At 48.8% G+C, this 20,888-nt stretch overlaps 1 protein-coding gene across 2 annotated transcripts in view; it reads right to left on the reverse strand.

Moving 5' to 3' along the window:
- The window catches only part of GNB5 (G protein subunit beta 5), a 42,439-nt gene extending 23,413 nt beyond the window's left edge, over positions 1 to 19,026 (reverse strand). The window contains exons 1-4 of one of the 2 annotated variants that reach the window (XM_045812040.2): positions 18,702 to 19,026; positions 6,696 to 6,832; positions 3,622 to 3,663; positions 1,286 to 1,362 (exon numbers count right to left, since the gene is read on the reverse strand). In XM_045812040.2, coding sequence (XP_045667996.1) covers positions 1,286 to 1,362; positions 3,622 to 3,663; positions 6,696 to 6,832; positions 18,702 to 18,813 — 368 coding nt within the window. In that variant the 5' untranslated portion in view covers positions 18,814 to 19,026. Of the gene's footprint in view, positions 1 to 1,285; positions 1,363 to 3,621; positions 3,664 to 6,695; positions 6,833 to 18,542; positions 18,638 to 18,701 lie in introns of those variants that run through there. The other variant, XM_045812041.2, reaches the window with a different exon arrangement.
- Positions 19,027 to 20,888: the final 1,862 nt, after the last annotated feature.

Below are 20,888 nucleotides of genomic sequence, written 5' to 3' on the forward strand. Positions count from 1 at the left end.
TTCCAAAGGCACATGGGGTCTTGGCAAGTGGACAGCGAATGGAAAGATGCCCCCAAACAGCCACCCAAGGGGAGGGACATTGAGGATGACCACTGGTGTGACTCTGGCTGGAGAAGGCCCGAACTTTTTGCTTGGAGGCCGAGGGTTTTCTTACTTACTTGTCTGTCTATCTATCTATCTATCTATCTATCTATCTATCTATCTATCTATCTATCTACCTACCTACCTGACAGAGAGACAGAGAGCACAAGCAGGGGGAGCAGCTGAAGCAGAGGGAGAAGCAGACTCCTGCTGACGTGGGGCTCATTCCCAGGACCCTGAGATCATGACCTGAGCCAAAGGCAGACGCTTAACTAACTGAGCCACCCAGGTGTCCCGGGTTTTTATTTTTGAATTAAAATGCCTTTCTCCTGATTATAAAAATAACATATGTGTATTTTTAAAAATGGAAAAGCATAAAAAAAGGAGAAAATTACAAAAAAAAAAAGAAAACCCCCATTGTCCCACCATGCACAAAGAACTACTATTGGATTTTTTGGTATCGTTCATCACAGCCTTGTTAATGCCTCTTTTCTAAACATGGCTGGGATCCCATGGTAGAGATATTTTCCAGAATTGTTTAACGCAGGGACAGGGAATTATGTTGGTTGCAGTTCTCGCTGCCAACTCTGTTAAACTGAGCTCTAGGAGAATAGAGAATAAAACACCATCTTCCTAGCAACCTGGATGTTCTTTTCACTTACTGGGATTAAGAAATTTCCTTTTTAATGGTTGTATAAAATATTCCCTTCACTTCATGTCCCACAATTCACTTAATAATTTCCTTTGATGGACATACGATTCCTCCCTACTCCCCTCCTCTTTTTTTGCTTTATTTTAACTAATGCTACGATAAATATTATTGCTCATATGGCTTTTCTATATCCTGGATCATTCCTTTCAAACAAGCTCTTAGGTATGGAATCACTAGCTCAAAAGTTATACATTTTTCAAGGCTTCTGTTCGGATACACACTACTAGCATGTTTTCCAAAGTGTCTGCACCAATTTATAGCTCCCACCGACAGCATTTGAGAGTAGCGGAGGCAGGTTTGAAACCTAAGCTCTTGTCAGTCTGTAGTGAAAATAAGTATGAAAGAGATTTGTGTGGTTTCTTTCTGGATGAAGTTCAGAGAGGAACTGAACACCTCGCTTAACCGGTAAACAACAAAAACAGAAGTTCGAGTTTGTCGGCTTGTTTTTGCCCACCGAGCAGCGTTCTACCAAGCCGCCTGGCCCCTCCTTACCCGCACGCAATGGCGCATCCCGACGGGGCGTACGCACAGGCCATCACCCACGTGCAGGGCATGGTGACAGCGTGCTCCTGAAACACAGAACGCAAGCTTCACAGAAGGCACGAGCAGCACTTCTACACAAAGGTATTAATGTTTAGCTTTTGCAAAATGAAATGACCGGAGCTCCTGCTAACCCCCGTTACCATTTCAAAGGGCAGTGGCATGGGGTGAAGATCAGCTTGTGACTGGCGAGGAGATTCAGCCCCCCCGCCCCCCCCAGAATCGGCCAAAGCGAATGTCGTATATTCCGAAAGCTAAAGATCTCTGCCACCAAATGATGCCCTTAACGTTTACTTCTCTCGCTCTTTCTTAAAGATTTATTTATTTGAGAGAGAGAGCAAGAGAGAGAGCGTGAGGGCACAAGCACAGGGAGGGGCAGAGGGCAAGAATCCTCACTCAGACTCCCTGCCGAGCAGAGGGCTCAATCTCCTGACTCAGGAGATGACGACCTGAGCCAAGGCCAAGAGTCGGATGCCCAACTGACAGCAGCACCCAGACGCCCCTGCTTATTTCTTGTGACACTCCCCTGGTTCTTCTGGACGAGTACTGGGGCTCAGTTTCTTCGAAAGGTCTGTCTGAATTTCACTTCCTTTATATGTTTTACCTTAGTTACTCAGTTTCCCCCTATTTTCAAAATCTATTCTTAAATGATTCTACATGGACGTTATGTTTATTGCCCTGTGAGTATACAAGAGCCTCTGTCCCCTGTGGGTCCTGAAACCATTCCTGGGAAGGCCTGAGAGGAGGCGGGGGAGGGCAGGGTGATCTTGAATTGTGCTCACAGATGACAGGGCCCCTGTAACATGGAAGCAATGAGAACTAGGTATAGCAGTTCCTACCCCTGGCTGCTGGTCGGGTCCCCCCCATTCTCTCCTGCATGCCACAGGCAACAAAGCCACAATTCAAAACCTTCTGCGTCTGTAGTCTTATTTCCATGACAGACACGGGCCCTGGTTCCCAGTTCCAACGCCAGCAAGATGTGCAGCCCCACGCAGGCCTGCCACTTGCCCTCCCTCAGTCTCTCCCCATTGGTGAAGGGAGAAGACGGGACTAGATGATTCCAGCACATTCCAGTGCTGGTCTTCTTTCCCGTTATGATTCTCTGTGTTTTTGTGGGGGAAACACGGGCCCTGATACTGCTCATGGAAATTCTGTCACTCACAATCTACAGCCTTTCAGATGCCTAGAATAATCCACTGCAGCAAATGGCCACTCTCAGCACAAGGCACCCCAGGCCCCCTTCTTTACCAGTAGTAACTACGTTCCCTGCCAGGGGCCACAGTGGCAATACCACGGCTCCCCAGAAATCGGTCGGGTGTGCTCTAGGACATGCTGAGGCTGAAACAGAAGCACCAAAACCCCACACACTCCTGAAGATGCTAAGGTGAGCTGGGAGAAGCCGAGGCTTCCGGGGTGGGGGGTGCTGGAGGGGAAAGCCCCTTGCAAACTGTTAAGTGGCCATCTTTACTATTCCCCAGGGGCCTGACCATTAGGGACTCTGCTCCAAAGGACGGTTCTGGGGCCCCTCCATCAGGTTGTGCAGCACCTGCCCACCACCACACTTCCTAAACACATTTGACAATGCAGGATATGGGTGCTGTTCTGCTTGAGGCACATACGGGTCTCTTTGTCTTATACAGCGACAGAGAAGACCTTCTTTACAAGTAAATAGCAAAACCAGTATTGAATACACAACAGTGGTTACCGTAAACGGCAACACGATGCAGGCTTGTAAGCACACCTCCACAGGGATGTGGCCTGTCTCTTTAGTTACGAGTCTAACTGTTAGTTAGATTTGGAGCCGAGCGCACCCAGGCCCAACTTGCAGGGTATCACTGGATAGTCAGCTCAACCCCCTGCAGCCTCAGCTCCCCCTGCCCCCCCACCCCACCGTCTGCTCACATCCACGGTGCTACAGAGTCCGGTCAAAGACACAGAGGGCAGAGGAAGCTGGGGATTCAGGAACCTCTTACCACCCCTCAGAAGAAAAATAATACACGCGTGCGTGAATGTGACGAGTTTTGCAGGCCGGGCCCTTTCTGGTTTTAGTGTTAGCACCCTCTCTGCTGGCTCTGCATGCTCCTGCCTGGGGAGCGCTCTCAGCTCAAGAGAGGAACGGACACCGCCGAGGGCTGCTGAGCTGTCCCAACACAGACGGGCTTTCCTGGGGTTTCCATCCCCAGGCGGGCCCCGAGAAGCCGGATGACCATGACTGGGGGTATCTGGAGGGGAAGAGGCCAGGGCTGGGTGCTGAGGTGCTGCTCAGTGCACCAGGGACCACCTCTTACCTTGTTAGTAGTGAAGGAATCCCACACGATCACCTTCCCGTCCTGGAGGGAAAAGAGTGAACAGCTTAGCAGTGGTCAGCCAGTCCTCACAGGTAACTGCTGAGAACTGCTCAGAAGAGCTGGTCTGGCTGGGCAGTGTGCAGGGGACAGCCAGGGTAAGTATCCAGGTAGTCAAGAGCCTCCAACCGATCTTTGACCAACTGGGGAGAGAACGGGGGGCTGATCTGTCCAGCCTGATTAAAGGCTCAGCGCTCGCCGCGCTACTCCTTGGGGAGCTACAAAGCAACGCTCAGGGACTTCTATACCACCTGGACACCGAGCACTCACTGTTGGTACCTTGTCATGGCCCACCATGCCCTGCCAAGAAGCTATACAGGGGTGAGACGAACCTCAAATTACCTTGAAGTACTTGCCAGGTAACTACTGGTCTCTTCCTTTCTCCCTCACCACCTCCCCCAGCCCCCCTGGCTACTGTGCCCCATGCTCCCCGTGCTCCCCGCACGCTGTGTCAGAGCCCCACCCTCATTCCTGGCCCTCACCTCTGGGCTGTGCGAACCTGCCATCAGTCTAACCTCCCCACCCTGACATTTCACACCGATGCTGAGAACAAGGTGAGACTCCGGTGTGGCACGGGGGCGGGGAGGGGGGTCGGGGGTGCGCTCTGGGCTGGTGATGCCACCTTCACCGTAGCCGCTGCTGCAGCCCACCATGATGTTGTGTATGTGTAATACAAACCCACACAGCCCTGGTCCCTACAGTGTAGTCACCTGCCCAGCACGTGGTGTGCGGGTCCTCTGGGCCCCCCCGGCTCTGCCTGACAGAGGAAGAAGACGGCTGAGTCGGCTTCTGTAATCACTGGTTTCTGTAATCACTGAAGCCATTCAGAGCCAAATCTGAACGACGAGGTGGGGGTGGGGGAAGAGGTGGCACTCAGGGGCACAAGCAAGGTCTGATTATCCAAAGTGACACGGCTGCTTTCTTTGCATGACCCACTGCAAGATTTCCATGTTCCCGCTGCGTGTGGCTGAAGGGCCCAGGAACAAAGTCAAAGTGGGCAATCTGGGGCCTTTCAGAACTCCTAAGCACACTGGTTCTTCTAGTCTAATTTCTCTGACTAAACGTGCAAACACAACATATGGCGTTGATTAGGTAACAGGGCAGAGAAGGGGGAAGGAGCTCCAGGCTTGTACCTTGGGGCCCTCCACACCTGGAGCCCGGCTTGCTGTGCCAGGGAACTGACTGTGCGCGGCCTGAGCTGGCGTTCCCTCTGGCGGCTTCCTCCACCATGCTGCCTGCCTGCTTGCCTGTCCCCACTGCCTACCCACTGTGTGCTCTGCAGAGAAGAAGGCAGCCAAGAGGCTAAAATCAGCCATAAAACCAAATGTGGGCCTCTCCACGAGCACAGATTTATACACCAGGGGCCCATGTACCTGGCGAGACCGCCTCCACCCCAAGCCCTACCCCACGCAGTCAGGCTGATTAATCTCCTGCCTTCAAGGGAGAAGGGCTGCTGTGAGTCACTCCGTCTGCTCCAGAACGTTCCTGCTGTTTGAGCTTTCTCCCACACCCACCCCACTTCTAGTTTTCTCCGCCTTAGAGCTGGATGGATGGAGCCAGTCAGCCGTGCATGAGTGACAGAAAATCCTACACATATTCTGATGTTAAGGCTTAAAAAAAGTCAAGAAGGCTAGGCAACAACATGTATATCTTGGTAACTACTTTGTAAAAAAAAAAAAAAAAAAAAAAAAAAAAAACTCTGGAAAGTAATGCCCTAAAATAGTAACAATGGTTGGGACAGGGTAGTGGGAGTAAAACCCTTTCTTAGTTCTCTTTTTCAGTGTCTCTTGAATGTGGTAAAACACATAAGAGATCAATGTTTTACGAACCTAAAAGCAAGTACAGCGTGACCTATTAGACCTACAGGTAATACAGGAGATTAATAACACCCGTCCTTACCAAACACAGCCTGACGCACGTTAGAGTGCGTGGGTTATTCAGACTATGTACCGTTTCTATATTTAAAAGGGCTACTAAAAAACCCAAAATCGTCCTTTGGAAAAGCTGGGCTGAAGGTAGCGATGGGGGGGGGGGGAGTCCAAACTGTCCCTAAAAATATAGGACTTCAGTTAATAATTTTACATTCAATGCATGTTACATCCAAATAGACATAACAAGCACCAGCCTCCTGATAGTCCCACTTTTGTAGAGACCCTCCCCCCATAATGTCAGGGTTGGAACCCAGCAGAAGTGATGGAATGTCACTTTGGATGGCGTGGCTCCGGCCTCCATCTCCCTCTCTTGCTCTGGGGAAGGCCAGCTACCATCTTGTAAGCAGCCCTATGGAAAGGTCCATATGGTGAAGAACTAGGGCCTCCAGCCAATGAGCCATTTTGGAAGCGAGTTTGTGCCCTAGTTGAGCTGTCCCGTGGCCACGGCCCTGACCAACGTCTTGACTGTAAACCCATGACAGATTCTGAGCCAGAACCACCCAGATAAGCTGCCCCAGACTCCTGGCTCTCAGAAACCATGTGAAATAATAAATATTTGTTGTTTTTAAGTTGCTGAATTTGGAGGTAATTGTCATGCAGCAATAGACAACACGAATACATAAGGTGTGAAATAAACTATGTCAACTAGATAAAACGAATGAAAAATTATACTTACAAAAGATGTATCTTAAATTTTTTCTTTAAGGTATAAAAAGAGTTCAGCAACACTTAAACTGAAAGAAGCCACAACCACTTAAGGCCTCAATGTACGGGGGGGAGCCCCCCACTACCTAAAAAATGGTTTCATTCACAAATAAGCCCTGAAGTATGCTCAGGAAAAAAATAATCTCAAATGGCTTCTCAAGTACAGTTCACGTTTCAGTTATTACCATAACTCCAAATCTACCCAAATTAGTGACGTTCTACAGTATGCGAGAGAGTTCTTCACTTCTGCCAACTCCTGTCCTGCGGAGAATAAGCAGAGTCATAAAGAGCAGACAGGCTTTTTGAAAAGGAAAAGCTCTCTTTCTTCTTTAGCTATCAAGTCAGTCACTTGCTCACCCTCACAGAGCAGGCGCCACATACCTGGGACGAGCTCACGATCCTTCTCTTGTCTTTGCACCAGTCCATGCAGAGAACCTTGTTCCCATGGCCTTTGAGGGTCCTCCTGGTCTTCATGACAAACTGCCCCAGAGCTTCCACCCGCTCGGCCACCTGGTGCACTGGAAGGACAGGCTACAGTCAGTTCCGTCACCAATGACCAGATTCTGAGCCATATGCTGGCAAAGGGATGGCGCTGGTCTGTCTCTGGTTCTCCTGGGGTTTTGTTTTTTTTTTTTTAATTTACTATTACGCCTTCATAATGCTCTCTCTTTTAAACTCAGGAGAGAGTAGAGACAACACTGTCATTCCGTCTTCGTGTTTAATACCCCCCATCTTTCAAAGCATTTCCACCTGTGTGCTGAGGGATCAACGGCGAGACCACCTCATACACAGAGACAATATGCCTTCCACCACACAGAACTCTCCCGCTGAAGGGCTACAGCTCTGAGGGGGGCAGAGCGAGCAGCAGAGGGAGACCATTGTCCCCATTTAACAGGTGAGGAGGCTGAGGCTCACAGAGGTTCTCTGGCTAAAACAAGTTCATACAACCAACTGGGAGTGAAGCTGGGGCTTCGGGTTCTTTTACCCACCTTTCCAATCACAAGGAAAAGTGACTTTACAAAACTGTCCCATTAGGTGGCAGAATGTGCCCCCATGCTGCTTGACAGCAGGCACTGTGCCTCCTTGGGGCGCCTGGGTGGCTCAGTCATTAAGCGTCTGCCGTTGGCTCAGGGCATGATCCCAGGGTGCTGGGATCAAGTCCCGCATTGGGCTCCCTGCTCTGCTGGGAGCCTGCTTCTTCCTCTCCCACTCCCCCTGCTTGTGTTCCCTCTCTCGCTGACTGTCTCTCTCTCTGTCAAATAAATAAATAAAATCTTTAAAAAAAAATAAAAGTCCAAACACATGACCTAGAGGAGCAACCCACACCAGGAGAACCTCCAAAAAGGAATCTCTCAGGGGCCAGACCCACAGCCTCTTTCCTGAGTCTGTCACTGAGGAGTCCCAGAAGGAGCCATATTTCCATGAAGAGACCGTCATGTCCCGGCCCCACATCCAGAGGTGAGGAAACTGAGGCTGGGGGACCCCACGGCTTCGCCCCCTCGTGCAGTGTCACTGCCCTTCTGGTGAGAGACTGTGCCAGAAGGAAAAACTGGAGCTAACCACTCCCCCACTTCTCCTTCCTCCAAACCTCCCAGGTGGGCCTTTCCCCCAGGCAGGTGAGAAGGAGGGAAAGGAGCGTCCGAGGCAAAGGCCAGGCCCAGGAAAGTGTGGTGTCTCAGCACAGCAGCGCACCGTGGGGGATGTGAGGCAAGGTGGCTGGCCGTCTTCCTTCCCAGGAGCTGCTGCCCCTTGCTGGGAAGTGCCACCTCCCTCACAGAAACGGGGCAGGGACGGCCGGACTGGACTGTGATTGAAGCCCGTGACAACAGGGCCCCTTCTCAGAAGTCCTCCCTCCCTCCCCTCCTCTCTAAACGCTGCCTTGTGTATTTCCTAAACACAAGGACCTCTCTCACATAGCCACAGTACATTACCAAAGCCAGAAAATTAACACTGCAACAAGGCTGTGCCCAATCTATAGACCTTATCGAGATACTCTCCGTCGTCCCAATATCATTACAGCAAAAGAAAATCCAAGACCAATTGCCACGTTTCTTTAGTTTCCAGCTATTTAGTTTCCGTGTGGCCTTGTCTGCTGCTTCCTCAAGATCAGAGGCAGGTGATACGTATTTGCAGGAACGCCAAGACGGATGCTGAGTCCCCACCAGCGCGCCCCGCCAGGAGGCACCTGCTGTCCGCTGGTCCCGTCACTGGCGCTGTGCATGCTGACCATGCAGTTGAGGTGGTGTCTGCGGGTTTCTTCACTGGAGTTCCCATTTTGCCTTTTGTAATGAAACGGTGTCCTGTGGAGATGTACTTTGAGCTCCACAAATACCCCTTCACTCTTCAAACTCGAATAGCCTCGTTTTAACATCCGTTAATGCTTCTTGTCTGAAGGGGTGATGATGATGGTTGGCAAGTGACTCTCCTAATTCATCATTCCTTCTGCGTTTTTAGTTGGCTTTCTAATAAAAGGAGCTTCCCCTCCTCTTCGGTATATTTATTCATCCATTTATATTAGATGGCCTCAGGGATTCTTACCTTATTCAAGGGGTTATAATCCTTTAGCATTATTATTTATTTTCATGCTCAACTCGTCGCTGATTTGCTCAGTGGGAGCCCCGTCAAGCAAGCGCCCAGACCTGGTCCCTATCGTTCTTCAGGCATCTCTTACTCCAGGCTCATGTTCTTTCTCTGCTCTGGCCCAGGAATCAGCCACTTCTCCAAGACGTCTTGGTTTTGTTTAGTTGCCCATTTCTTTGTGATAAAAGAACAGAGTGTGAACAAGTTAAAGGTCTCTGTGAAAACCCAAACTATAAAAAATCCTTGCTGAACTATAAGTACTCTGTGAGGGGCGCCTGGCTGGCTCAGTCGACAGAGCGTGCAACTCTTAATCTCCTAACTGTAAGGTCAAGCCCTACTTAAAAATAAAATCTTAAAAAGAAAAAGTACTACATGAATGTGCAATTATTATGCTATCACCTCTGCTAATTATGTGCAATTATTATGCTATCACCACTGCGTTCTTTATTGCCACAAATGGCACACTTGTTTTTTTACAGATACATTCTTAAAAACATACTGAAAATAGCTTAAAGACAGCAAATTTTCTTTCTTTCTTTCTTTCTTTCTTTCTTTCTTTCTTTCTTTCTTTCATATCTTGGGTTTTATCTTTATTTTTTATTTTTTTTAATAATTTTTATTTTGTTATATTAGTCACCATACAGTACATCCCCAGTTTTTGATGCAATGTTCCATGATTCATTAGTTGTGTATAACACCCAGTGCACCATGCAATACGTGCCCTCCTTACTACCCATCACCGGCCTATCCCAGTCACCCACCCCCTCACCTCTGAAGCCCTCAGTTTGTTTCCCAGAGTCCATAGTTTCTCATGGTTCATTCCCCTTTCTGTTTACCCCCCCTTCATTCTTCCCTTTCTTCCCCTAGGGATCTTCCTAGTTCTTATGTTCCATAAATGAGTGAAACCATATGATAATTGTCTTTCTCTGCTTGACTTATTTCACTTAGCATTATCTCCTCCAGTCCCGTCCATGTTGCTGCAAATGTTGTGTAATCGTTCTTTCTGATGGCTGAGTAATATTCCGTTGTATATATGGACCCCATCTTCTTTATCCATTCGTCTGTTGAAGGGCATCTCGGCTCCTTCCACGATTTAGCTATTGTGGACATTGCTGCTATGACCATTGGGGTGCATATGGCCCTTCTCTTCGCTACGTCTGTATCTTTGGGGTAAATACCCAGTAGTGCAATTGCTGGATCATAGGGTAGCTCAATTTTTAACTTTTTAAGGGACCTCCACACTGTTTTCCTAAGTGGCTGTACCAACTTGCATTCCCACCAACAGTGTAAGAGGGATTCCCTTTCTCCACATCCTCTCCAACATTTGTTGTTTCCTGCCTTGTCCATTTTTGCCATTCTAACTGGCGTAAGGTGGTATCTCAGTGTGGTTTTGATTTGAATTTCCCTGATGGCTGATGATTTTGAACATTTTTTCATGTGTCTGTTAGCCATTTGTATGTCTTCATTGGAAAAGTGTCTGTTCATATCTTCTGCCCATTTTTTGATTTATTTGTTTCTCATGTATTGAGTTTGAGTTCTTTGTAGATCTTGGATACCAGTCTTTTATGTGTAGTGTCGTTTGCAAATATCTTCTCCCATTCCATGGGCTGCCTCTTAGTTTTTTTGACTGTTTCCTTAGCTGTGCAGAAGCTTTTTATCTTGGTGAAGTCCCACAAGTTCATTTTTTCTTTTGTTTCTCTTGCCTTTGGAGATGTGTCATGAGAAAAGTTGCTGTGGTCGATGTCATAGAGGTTGCTGCCTATGGTATCCTCTAGGATTTTGATGGATTCCTGTCTCACATTGAGGTCTTTCATCCATTTGGAGTTTATCTTTGTGTATGGTGTGAGAGAGTGGTCAAGTTTCATTCTTTTGCATGTAGCTGTCCAATTTTTCCAGCACGATTTATTGAAGAGACTGTCTTTTTTCCACTGGATGCTTTTCCCTGCTTTGTCAAAGATTAGTTGCCCAAAGAGCCGAGGGTCCATTTCTGGGTTCTCTATTCTGTTCCATTGGTCTATGTGTCTGTTTTTGCGCCAGTACCATGCTGTCTTGGTGATCACAGCTTTGTAGTATAGCTTGAAATCCAGCCATGTGATGCCCCCATCTTTGTTCTTCCTTTTCAACAATTCCTTGGCGACTCGGGGCCTTTTCTGGCTCCACACAAATTTAAGGGCTGTTTGTTTCAATTCTTTGAAAAATGTCATTGGTATTTTGATTGCAATGGCCCTGAAAGTGTAGATTGCTCTGGGTAGCATAGACATTTTAACTATGTTTATTCTTCCGATCCATGAGCATGGAATATTTTTCCATCTTTTTGTGTCTTCTCCAATGTCTTTCAAGAGTGATTTGTAGTTTCTAGAATATAGATCCTTTACGTCTCTGGTTAATTCCGAGATAACGTATGATTTTTGGTGCTATTGTAAATGGGATGGATTCCCTAATTTCTCTTGCTTCAGTCTCATTGTTTGTGTATAGAAATGCAACTGATTTCTGAGCATTGATTTTGTATCCCACCACATTACTGAATTGCTCTATAAATTCTAGTAGTTTGGGGGTGGAGTCTTTTGGGTTTTCTATATAGAGTATCATGTTATCAGACAGCAAATTTTCTAAATTCTTATAGGCCATTTACACAAGTCTGTACCAGCAAGTCGTAAGCATATTTTATTTAGTGTTTGCTTTGAAACGTCACATTGGTATTATTGCTGCTTTCCCCAACTTGGCATTAGGACAACCACACCTATTTTACGTCCTTCTCATGAAAATAAAAAAATTAATTAAAAAGATGACTCACCCAATTGATATGGGGCCTTCCTTATATAACGTGAATCTGACTGCAGCCCAGCTACTAATTATTTTTCCTCACTGAATTTTCCTTTCCCATATGTAGGTTTACTCCCAACCCACTCCATCCCATTTCTATCTGGCAAATCTCACATCTGTTAAATTGAAGAGTTATATCTTGAATGATGTCTCTAGAACCCCTAGTATGTGCCAAGTACTGTGCCGGCTGCTCGGGTACAGAAAAGAGTAAGACAGCCCCCGCTCTTCCTGAGCTAACGGTCTGCAGGGGGCAGATCGCAGCTGCCGTGCGGTGACAGAGGTGTCAGGGAGCCCAGGGTAATGTAGCTGACTCTGCTGACAGGTGTGCCATAAGGAGGAGATGTCACAGGTACCTGGTTTTGAAGGATCCACAGGAACTGGAGTAAGGAAAGGGGAGGTTGAATTACCTTCCAAATGTTACACCAAGATACAGTCTTTGATGGTCACTATTGGTAGAAGATCTAAGGAGCTGAGGATGAAAAAATACCCAAAGCTAATCCTAAAAAACTCATTTTGCAACCCAGATGTCCGTTGATAGATGAATGGATAAAGAAGATGTGATATACAGATAGCGATAGCTAGCTAGCTACATAGATAGATAGATATGCATACAATGGCATACTTCTTATAAAAAAGAATGAGATCTTACCATTTGCGACAACATGGATGGACCCAGAGGGTATTATGCTAAATGAAGTAAGTCAGACAGAGAAAGAGAAATGCCATATGATTTCACTTATATGTGGTATTTAAAAAACAAAACAAACAAACAAAAAGCAGAAGCAGACCCATAAATACTGCAAACAGACTGATGGTTGCCAGAGGGGAGGAGGTGAGGGGCTGGGCAAAATGGTGAAGAGGAGAGGGAGGAACAGCCTTCCAGTCATGGAAGGAATAAGTCATGGGGAGGGTGGGGGGCTGGGGTAGCCGGTGACGGGCATTAAGGAGGGCACACGTGTGAGGAGCACTGGAAGTTATACGCAACTGATGAGTTACTGAACACTACACTGGAAACTGATGACGTACCATATGCTGGCTAATTGAATTTAAATTAAAAAAAGAAAAAAGTTATAAGTCACAGGGATAAAAGGGGATAACAGCATAGGGGAAACAGTCAAGGATATTGTATAGAGTTGTATGGTGACCGATGGTAGCTACACTTGTGGTGAGCAGAGCACAATCTATAGAGCTATCGAATCGCTGCTGTCCACCTGAAACTAATGTAACATCGTGTGTCAACTATACCTCAATTAAAAAAATACAAATAAACAATTTAAAAAATATGGATTCCGTCTGCTTCTACCCTTGGATGGAATGAGGTGGGATATAAAAACCCTCAAACACGTGGATGGAAGGAAAACATCTGCCATCACATTAGCTCATTTGTGCTTGACATTTTGGAATTGCTCCAAAAGATACATTAGCTACACACAGAAAAACCTCCGCAGAATTCCCTAATCAAAAGCTCGGCAGGCTAAGCAATGGCACAGTCTTTCAGACAGAGGACTATATGGCTCCGTACAATAATTTCAAAATATTGACATTAAAAAGAATGGCAAAATGACACAGGGCGCTGTTTAATCCACTGTGTTAAACTAAAGTTAGGCTCCAACTCTCTCGTACAATCGCAAGGGCGCTCCCAAACAGTGAGCACAAACATAAGATCATAAGCTACGAAATACACCAACATACTGGAAGCGGCATTACGAATGGCTTGTTTTCTTCTATATTTCTAAATCTGTTACAGTGGGCCTCACTTTCTTAGGATGGTACCCTAGAGAGCTAGCTTGCGTGCAATTGCGAACGCAGAGCCAAAGCCAGGGGAGAGGAGATGCCAGGCAGTTTTGCTCTCGGCTCCCTCTCATGGCTGCAGGCAGCAAGTGCGAGAGCAGCAGGGAGAAGATTAGTTTGCAGGGAAACTCTTGTCTAGCCTCGGGACATGCAGCATATTTCCTGAGAAGGTGGAACAAGTCAGTCAACATACTTGCTTCAGACTAATCGAGAAATTCGGTTTTCCTCGATTTCTCCCTACACCATAAAATCAGAAGAGTCCAAGGCTGCCGTCATAATACAGCCTTTGAGAACAAAACCTTTCACAAAGCTACACTTAGAACAGATAGAAAAGTGGATAGCATCTGATGAGAGGTCTGGCGACTTGCCCAAATTTCATCTGGATTTGTACTTAGAGAAATTACACAAATCTTCTTTGAGTGGCTTTGTTCCTACGCTAAATTAGAATCTGCCCCCAAAGAGGCTGGGAATCTGGAAGAAGCCCCCCATGGCCCCACGAGGCTGCCATACGTGTTGGCTGAAACAAACACAGCATGCCTCCTGCCCTGCTTTCAGCCTGTTTTCTGGATCATTCTTCAGGTTAATTTCAAGTTAAGGACTCCTTAAAGTTGAATTCGCTTCTTTGTTCTTGATCTTGACTCCCATTCCACTACTCATTTTTTATTATAAAAGCAGGACATGCACAGATGGGTATAAGTTAAAAATACCTCCACCTCCCCTCACTCCCCTGGGCCCTCTCTAGAGATAACAAGTTTCTCATGGATCCTGCCACAAATTCAATGCATCCCTTGTTGTAGCTAATGAGATCATGTTATACCGTTTGGGACTTTTTTTTTTTTTTAAGATTTTTTTATTTATTTATGTGACAGAGAGACAGCCAGCGAGAGAGGGAACACAGCAGGGGAGTGGGAGAGGAAGAAGCAGGCTCATAGCGGAGGAGCCTGATGTGGGGCTCGATCCCGGAACGCTGGGATCACGCCCTGAGCCGAAGGCAGACGCTTAACAACTGTGCTACCCAGGCACCCCTACCTTTTAGGACTTTTAAAATTTTACATTGAGACCTTTCCATAAACACACATGGATTTTCCCCCCTTTCTAATGTAAATCTCAACTGCCTGAGAGATGGCCTCGCAGGATGAGAAGGAGAGCTATACTAGGAGCCTGAACCCTGGTGTCTACTCCCCATTCTCCCTTAGAGTAGCTACAGAACCTTAGGGCATTCCCGTAACCCTTCCCTGGATCTCAGTGGTCTCCTCATCCATAAGGGTTGTGGGGCGGAGAAGGAAACTTTTCGTGCCTGAGGACTGAGGCTGAAGCAGGTGACCCTTCTAGTCTTGAGAGCCTGTGATAGGACCTCCAAAGATGTCCATGTCCTAATCCTTGGAACCTGTGAACATGTTACCTTACATGGCAAAAGGGGCTTTGCAGACGTGATTAGGCTAAGGATCTTGAGTTGGGATGATTACCCTGGTTTACACAGGTGGGCCCACCGTAATCACAGGGTCCTTACAAGAGGGAGGCAGGGAGACCAAGGTCAAAGAAGGTGAGGTGATGACAGAAAGCTCAGAGGATGTGGGGCCACAAGCCGAGGATTGCAGGCAGCCTCTAGAAGCTGGATATGGCAAGGAAGCGACTCTCCCCTAAAGCTTCCAGAAGGAATGAAGCCCTGCTGACCCACTTTAGACTTCTGATGTCCAGAACTGTAAAAGAATACATTTATGTTGCTTTAAGTCCTTATGTTTATGGAAGTTTGTGCAACAGCAATAGGAAACTAATACAAGCTATAATGTCATGATTCTAAAATGCCTTACAATCAAGCAAGGAAACACTTACCCATGGCAGAAGGTAAGCAGAAGGCAATAAGGGAGACATCTAGGGAGAAGGAGGCAGCTCTGGAGGAGTAAGGGGAACGGCAGGGGCACGGGGCTTGGGGCTATGGAGACTGACGTAGGCTGGCTTCCCCCTGGGCAACCCATATAAGCCATTTCCTCTGTTTAATGCTGGCCAAGGGTCTGACTTGGGGATGAGTGCCCAACGGTATGGACACTGGTCTGAGGGTCCAAGGGATGGGAGCTGAAGACGTGAGGGTCCGGAGTTGGGTGAGGTTTGCTTTTCCTCCAAGTTCAGGCTATCTTGTTGTGTTTTTAGGCAAGAATTTGGGCAAGTCAGAGCTAACAGAGGGCTGATCAACTCTTCCAGTTTGCCCAGGACTAACGGGTTTTCCAGAATGCAGGACTTTCCATTTAAAACTGAGAGGCCCAGGCAAACGGGATGCCTTGGCCATCTTAGCTTGTGGCCTGAAAAGTTTCCCCAGCTAGAGTAGGGGTCACAGGACCATCTAAAGCATAACACCAAAATGCAAAAATGACAGGCTCAGTAAGAGGCTGAGAGACTGGCAGAGAGAAGAGCCCAGTGATCATGGACCATGGAGATCTCTGGGGGAGAGAGGAGGAGCTGCTCTGAGCGCTAACGAGGTCCAGGAGGCTGTGATGGAGTGAGAGGCCAGTGTGTTACGAGGGTCACGCTTGTGAACCCTGAAGACACCAGGGATGGGGCAGGGCTTAGGTCAAAAGGAAGGCTTACGTTATGTGATAAAGTCCTTAAGAAATGAGGCAGACTGGCCGGAGAGGTCAGGAGCCAGCAGCATGGAGAAGGGGAAAACTGATGTCACTTGAACGATAGGAGCCTCAAAGGAGCGAAGGTATTATACAGGAGTAGAGGAGAAGTGTTAGGGGGGAGTAAAGCTGCAGGGGGAATAAAGGGGAACATGGCCATATGACTTCTAGTCTTTTCAACTCCAAAATTCTGACTTCTATGCAGGTGGGGCTAGATCTTTCCACTGTGCGTCCAAAATCTGGCCCTGGCTTCTGAGGGTACTGCATCCTTGGCAGGACAGGGGTTCCCTGCTGAAAAGCTCTCCCTTGACCACCTCTCTGCCTTAAGGCCATTTCCCAAGCCCCAGAAAAGGCTGAGAGGTTCCCAGCGGGCAGTCTGCATTGCTGATGAAGAGAGTTTCTGGAGAACCCCTCTGCACAGAGCCCGAAGGGGTAGGACGCAGAGTTGAAGTGAGGCTGGGCTGGAGTTCTGGCTGCCTGGGCTGGAATCCCGTCTCACTACTTACTGGCTGCAGTCCTCTGGCAAGTCCTTTCACCCCTCGGTGCCTCAGTTTCCTCATCTGTCACATGTAGAAGTCAGACGACCTACCTCAGAGGCACCGAAACCATACTTACAGCATTATCGACAGCACCTGCCAGTGTAGGCATTTGCAGAGTGAACTGAGGCAGACTTTGTCCAGTGCCTCCCAGTTTCTGTTCCCTACCGCTTGCTGATACCAGAAACCCAACTTTATTTGGGGATGACAATCTGTCTAGCTCACTTCTCCCTTTCCCAGCTGCCTTGCAGTAGCTGTGTGACCCACTTGTGCCCAATAAAGTACAAAAATCTGTTGGGAGAAAAGAGGTTTTGAGGAAACTTCTGCTTTCCTGATAAGAAGGAGAACCAGAGGGGCGCCTGAGTGGCACAGCAGTTAAGCATCTGCCTTCGGCTCAGGGCGTGATCCCGGCGTTCTGGGATCGAGCCCCACATCAGGCTCCTCTGCTAGGAGCCTGCTTCTTCCTCTCCCACTCCCCCTGCTTGTGTTCCCTCTCTCGCTGGCTGTCTCTCTCTGTCAAATTTATAAATAAAAAATCTTAAAAAAAAAAGAAGGAGAACCAGAGGCTGGTGCCCACATTCCCCCTTCTTCCTGCCCCAGATACAGAAGTTATGTTTGGAGCTGTGGCAGCCATGTTATAATCATGGGGCTAATGCCAGTGTTCTCAGGGTGGCGGGAAAGCAAGCCTGGAGCGTGGGTCCCTGATGGTACACTAGGCAGCCGATCCAAAGCTGGTGATCACCTACACTTGTAACTGTTACATAAGGAAAATAACTCCCAATTTGCTTAGCTACTTTATTTGGGGTTTACAGTTAATTGTAGCTGGATACATCCCTAAATGATACAGGTTTTTAGCGTGTCTCCAATTTAAAGGAGGTTTTTAGCGTGTCTCCAATTTAAAGGAGGTCCGTACCAAAGCACAGCACACTCTAGATTCAGGTCATCCTTCTATCAGGTGATTTTCAAAGAAAGGCCTCAGGTGCTAAACGACCTAGCGCGAACCCCGAACCCCGTGTTTCTTCTCCAAATAGATTTTAAAAGGAGCACAATATAGAGGAGTGCCTGAGGGTACCGTGGGGGAGGCTGTAATTAGCAAAGGGGAGCTGCCACCCTCAGAGCTGAAAAATAAGCAGATAAAGCCACTTCCCCAAGCCTGGCCCTGAGCCCAAACTCTGCTGAGGACAAACCATCTGACGGTAAAGGGGAGCAGATCCCACCAAGAGTCATTTAACCTGGCTATTTAATTGCTCACTCATAAAAATCACAGAGCCGTTTCTAAATTATGGTAGTGGTCAATAAGTAAGTTTATTTACGACTGCTATTGCTCTTTTATGCCAATCTCACTGCATCCATTCAAAAGCTTCTTCAACAGCCTTAAATAAACGAAATGGTTGGACTTGGTAAGCTCCTCTGCTTTTCTTCCCGCATCCGGTTCTCCACCCCCCAGGAAAGGAGGCAGACTGGAAAAATGAGGTTTTAACTCAGAGTCTGGTTCCTTGTAAAAGCAAAACTGAGCAAAGACAACAGTGATGGAGAAAGCTAAACGATTGAAAAACAAAACAGGAGTTTAGCCTAGGCCTCGCCCACAAGGGCTCGCTGCGCTGGCTACTGCCGACACCCCCCTCCACCCGGCGCGGGCAGGATTGCGATCAGTCCGCATCTTCCAGGCAGGTGATGGAGGCAACTGGTCCCAAGAACCTTGGGGGGGGGGGCGGGGGAGAACAGCGGCCAGGCGCGGCTACCACAGGCGCCCCCGCCCAGAGGCGGAACGGTCTCCGCCAGCCGGCGGGGGCTCTGCAAGGTGTCCGGCGCCTCCGAGGGCCGCCCGGCTCCCGCCCCACAGCCGCGCAACCCGGGGCTCGGGGCCGCAACCCGCGCCTCACCTGGCTCCCGGGAACCGGCGGCCCATCGCCGGCGCTGGCGCAGGCCTGGCTCCCGCCCCGGGCCCAGCAAACCACCCCCCAACCGCGCTCCCCCGGGGGCCGGTCTGGTCTCCTCGGCCCGCCTCCCGGCGCACAGCCCCCGCCCCGGCCCGCACTCACGCTCCACGTCGTGCAGCTTGGCCCGCTCCTCCTCCAGTTTGCCCTTGAGGCTCTCGGCCTCGCTCTTCAGCGACGCCAGGGTCTGGTTCTCGTGCAGCCCGTCGGTTGCCATCTTCGCGCCGGGACGCGGCCGGGAGGGAAGCGGAGAGCGGGGATGCGGGTGAGCGGCGACGGAGGCCCGGCCGGCGAGCGGGCGGGAGCGGCCCCGGCGCAGCTCCAGCCGCCTTCTCCCCGAGCGCGGCCCCGCCCTCCGGCGCTGACGCGGGCGGCTGCGAGCCGAGCTGCGGCGGCCGACTCCCCCCTCTCCGCCCGCCGCGTCCGCGGACACCCGCGCCCCCTCCGCGCCCCCCGCCCTGGCACCTGCCGCGCGCGCCTGGCGCGGTGCCCAGGGCGATGCCCTCGGTGGCGCTGCTGCGCACACCACCCCGGAGAAGCAAGCAGTGTCGTGCCCATTTTACCGGTGGGAAAACCGAGGCTCAGAGAGGATAACGTGACCTTCCGGAGGCCGCGCACTTAGTGAAGGACCAAACTGGGATTCCAACCCAGGGCTGCCCGGCTCCTGGGAGCTGGTGAAGTCCCACGGACACGGCCTTCCTACCCGCCCCCTTCCCCGGCACCGATCTCCCCTCGGTGGGACTTGATAGGCTGCCCAGTGGCTGCTACCTGCGGAGTAGATGAGCGAGGAGTGGGCAACGAGGCCCATCCCTCACCACTGATACACGGATACCGGCCTCGTCCTGGGCGGCTCTGGTGCTCCCCCCACAACGAACCAGAAACTCTCCTCCTTTGTTGACTTAAATAGACAAAAATAAAACGAGAAGCTGTCGAGGCTTTGCGGCATTAGGAAGCGCACTCTTGGTTTTGCTTTTCCTCTCTTCATACAGGGAATTAAGTCCCTAAGTTGGGATCAGCAAAAGGAGGTGCTGGCAGAGTTGGGGTCAGTATACAGTGGCCCAGACCCGGGTGTTTGAGCCCACACAGTGATCTCAGATGTGTCGCTTCTGAGGAGCTTCCTCCACCTCAGAATGCAAGGTTGCCAGGGTTCTCTCAAGGACACGACTTCAGTGACTTCGTGGCGGGCTCAGGCAACTCCTTCCCAGTCCCTGCAGTGCCAGGCACTGTTCCAAGCACTTTACGTTAGTAAATCGTAACACTCACCCTGAATGGATACTGTTATCCCCATTTTACAAATGAGAACACTGAGGCACAGGTTAAATGCTTTGCTTGAGTCACACTCCCAGAAAGAGGCGAAGGCAGGATTTGGACCTAGGCAGTGTGGCTTCATTCTGCTAAGATGCCTCTGGACTTGAGTGTGGAGGACCCAACCCACTGCTTCTCCCTTTTCCCCCTCCCTGACCTGGTGTGTATGTGTATGTGTGCAAAATGGAAGGCAGATTAAGGTTACAAATTCTAGAGCAAACATTCCCAAGCAGGATTTGGGGGGCCATCCTCACTCCTTACTCCCTAAGGAATCCAGCCTCAACTTGCTGTCCTGGGCAGCTCTTTATGGAAGTAATCTGTATTCATCTATACATGGTGGCCTAGGAGGTTAGATTCTGGGTTCCTCAGTTTCCTTATCTGGAAAATCTACTTCGTAGGGCTGTTACGTGAATTAAATAAGATAATGTGAGTGAACCTCTTAGCAGTCTTCCCCATCATAGCAGACGTGTATTCACTACGAGCTAGCTCCCTTTATAGTCCCTTTCCATCAATATAGTTTATTCATCATTTATCCTCAGTATTTAGCATAATAACTGGTATATGGTAGGTACTCAGTTAATGTTAGTTTATTAAGTGGATGTATAAAACAGAATATATAAACATATAATTAAACAAATATATAAAATATCAATATATAAATATAAATGCTTTAGATACATGCAACTATTTATAAAAGCGAAAATAAGACATATGCTTCAGAGTTTGCGGAGCAAAAGTTTAAGAGCACAGATTCCATCTAGGTCATATTGCCTGGGGATAAATCTTGGCTGTGCTGTGTGGCCTTGGGTCATTTACTTAAGTTCTCTGTGTCTCAGGCTCCTTATCTGTAAATGGATAACCCCTCCTCAGAAAGGCCTCATCAGGGGTGACCACTCAGAACATTCAGAGCTCTGCCTGACACAAAGTATTTGCTCATTATTATTAAGGTTCCCCGATATGCTTGAGCGATTCACATGAAGTAATTCA

This window comes from Ursus americanus, chromosome 36, assembly GCF_024610735.1.
Source record: "Ursus americanus isolate L20-20 chromosome 36, mUrsAme1.1.p, whole genome shotgun sequence".
Taxonomy (NCBI): domain Eukaryota; kingdom Metazoa; phylum Chordata; class Mammalia; order Carnivora; family Ursidae; genus Ursus; species Ursus americanus.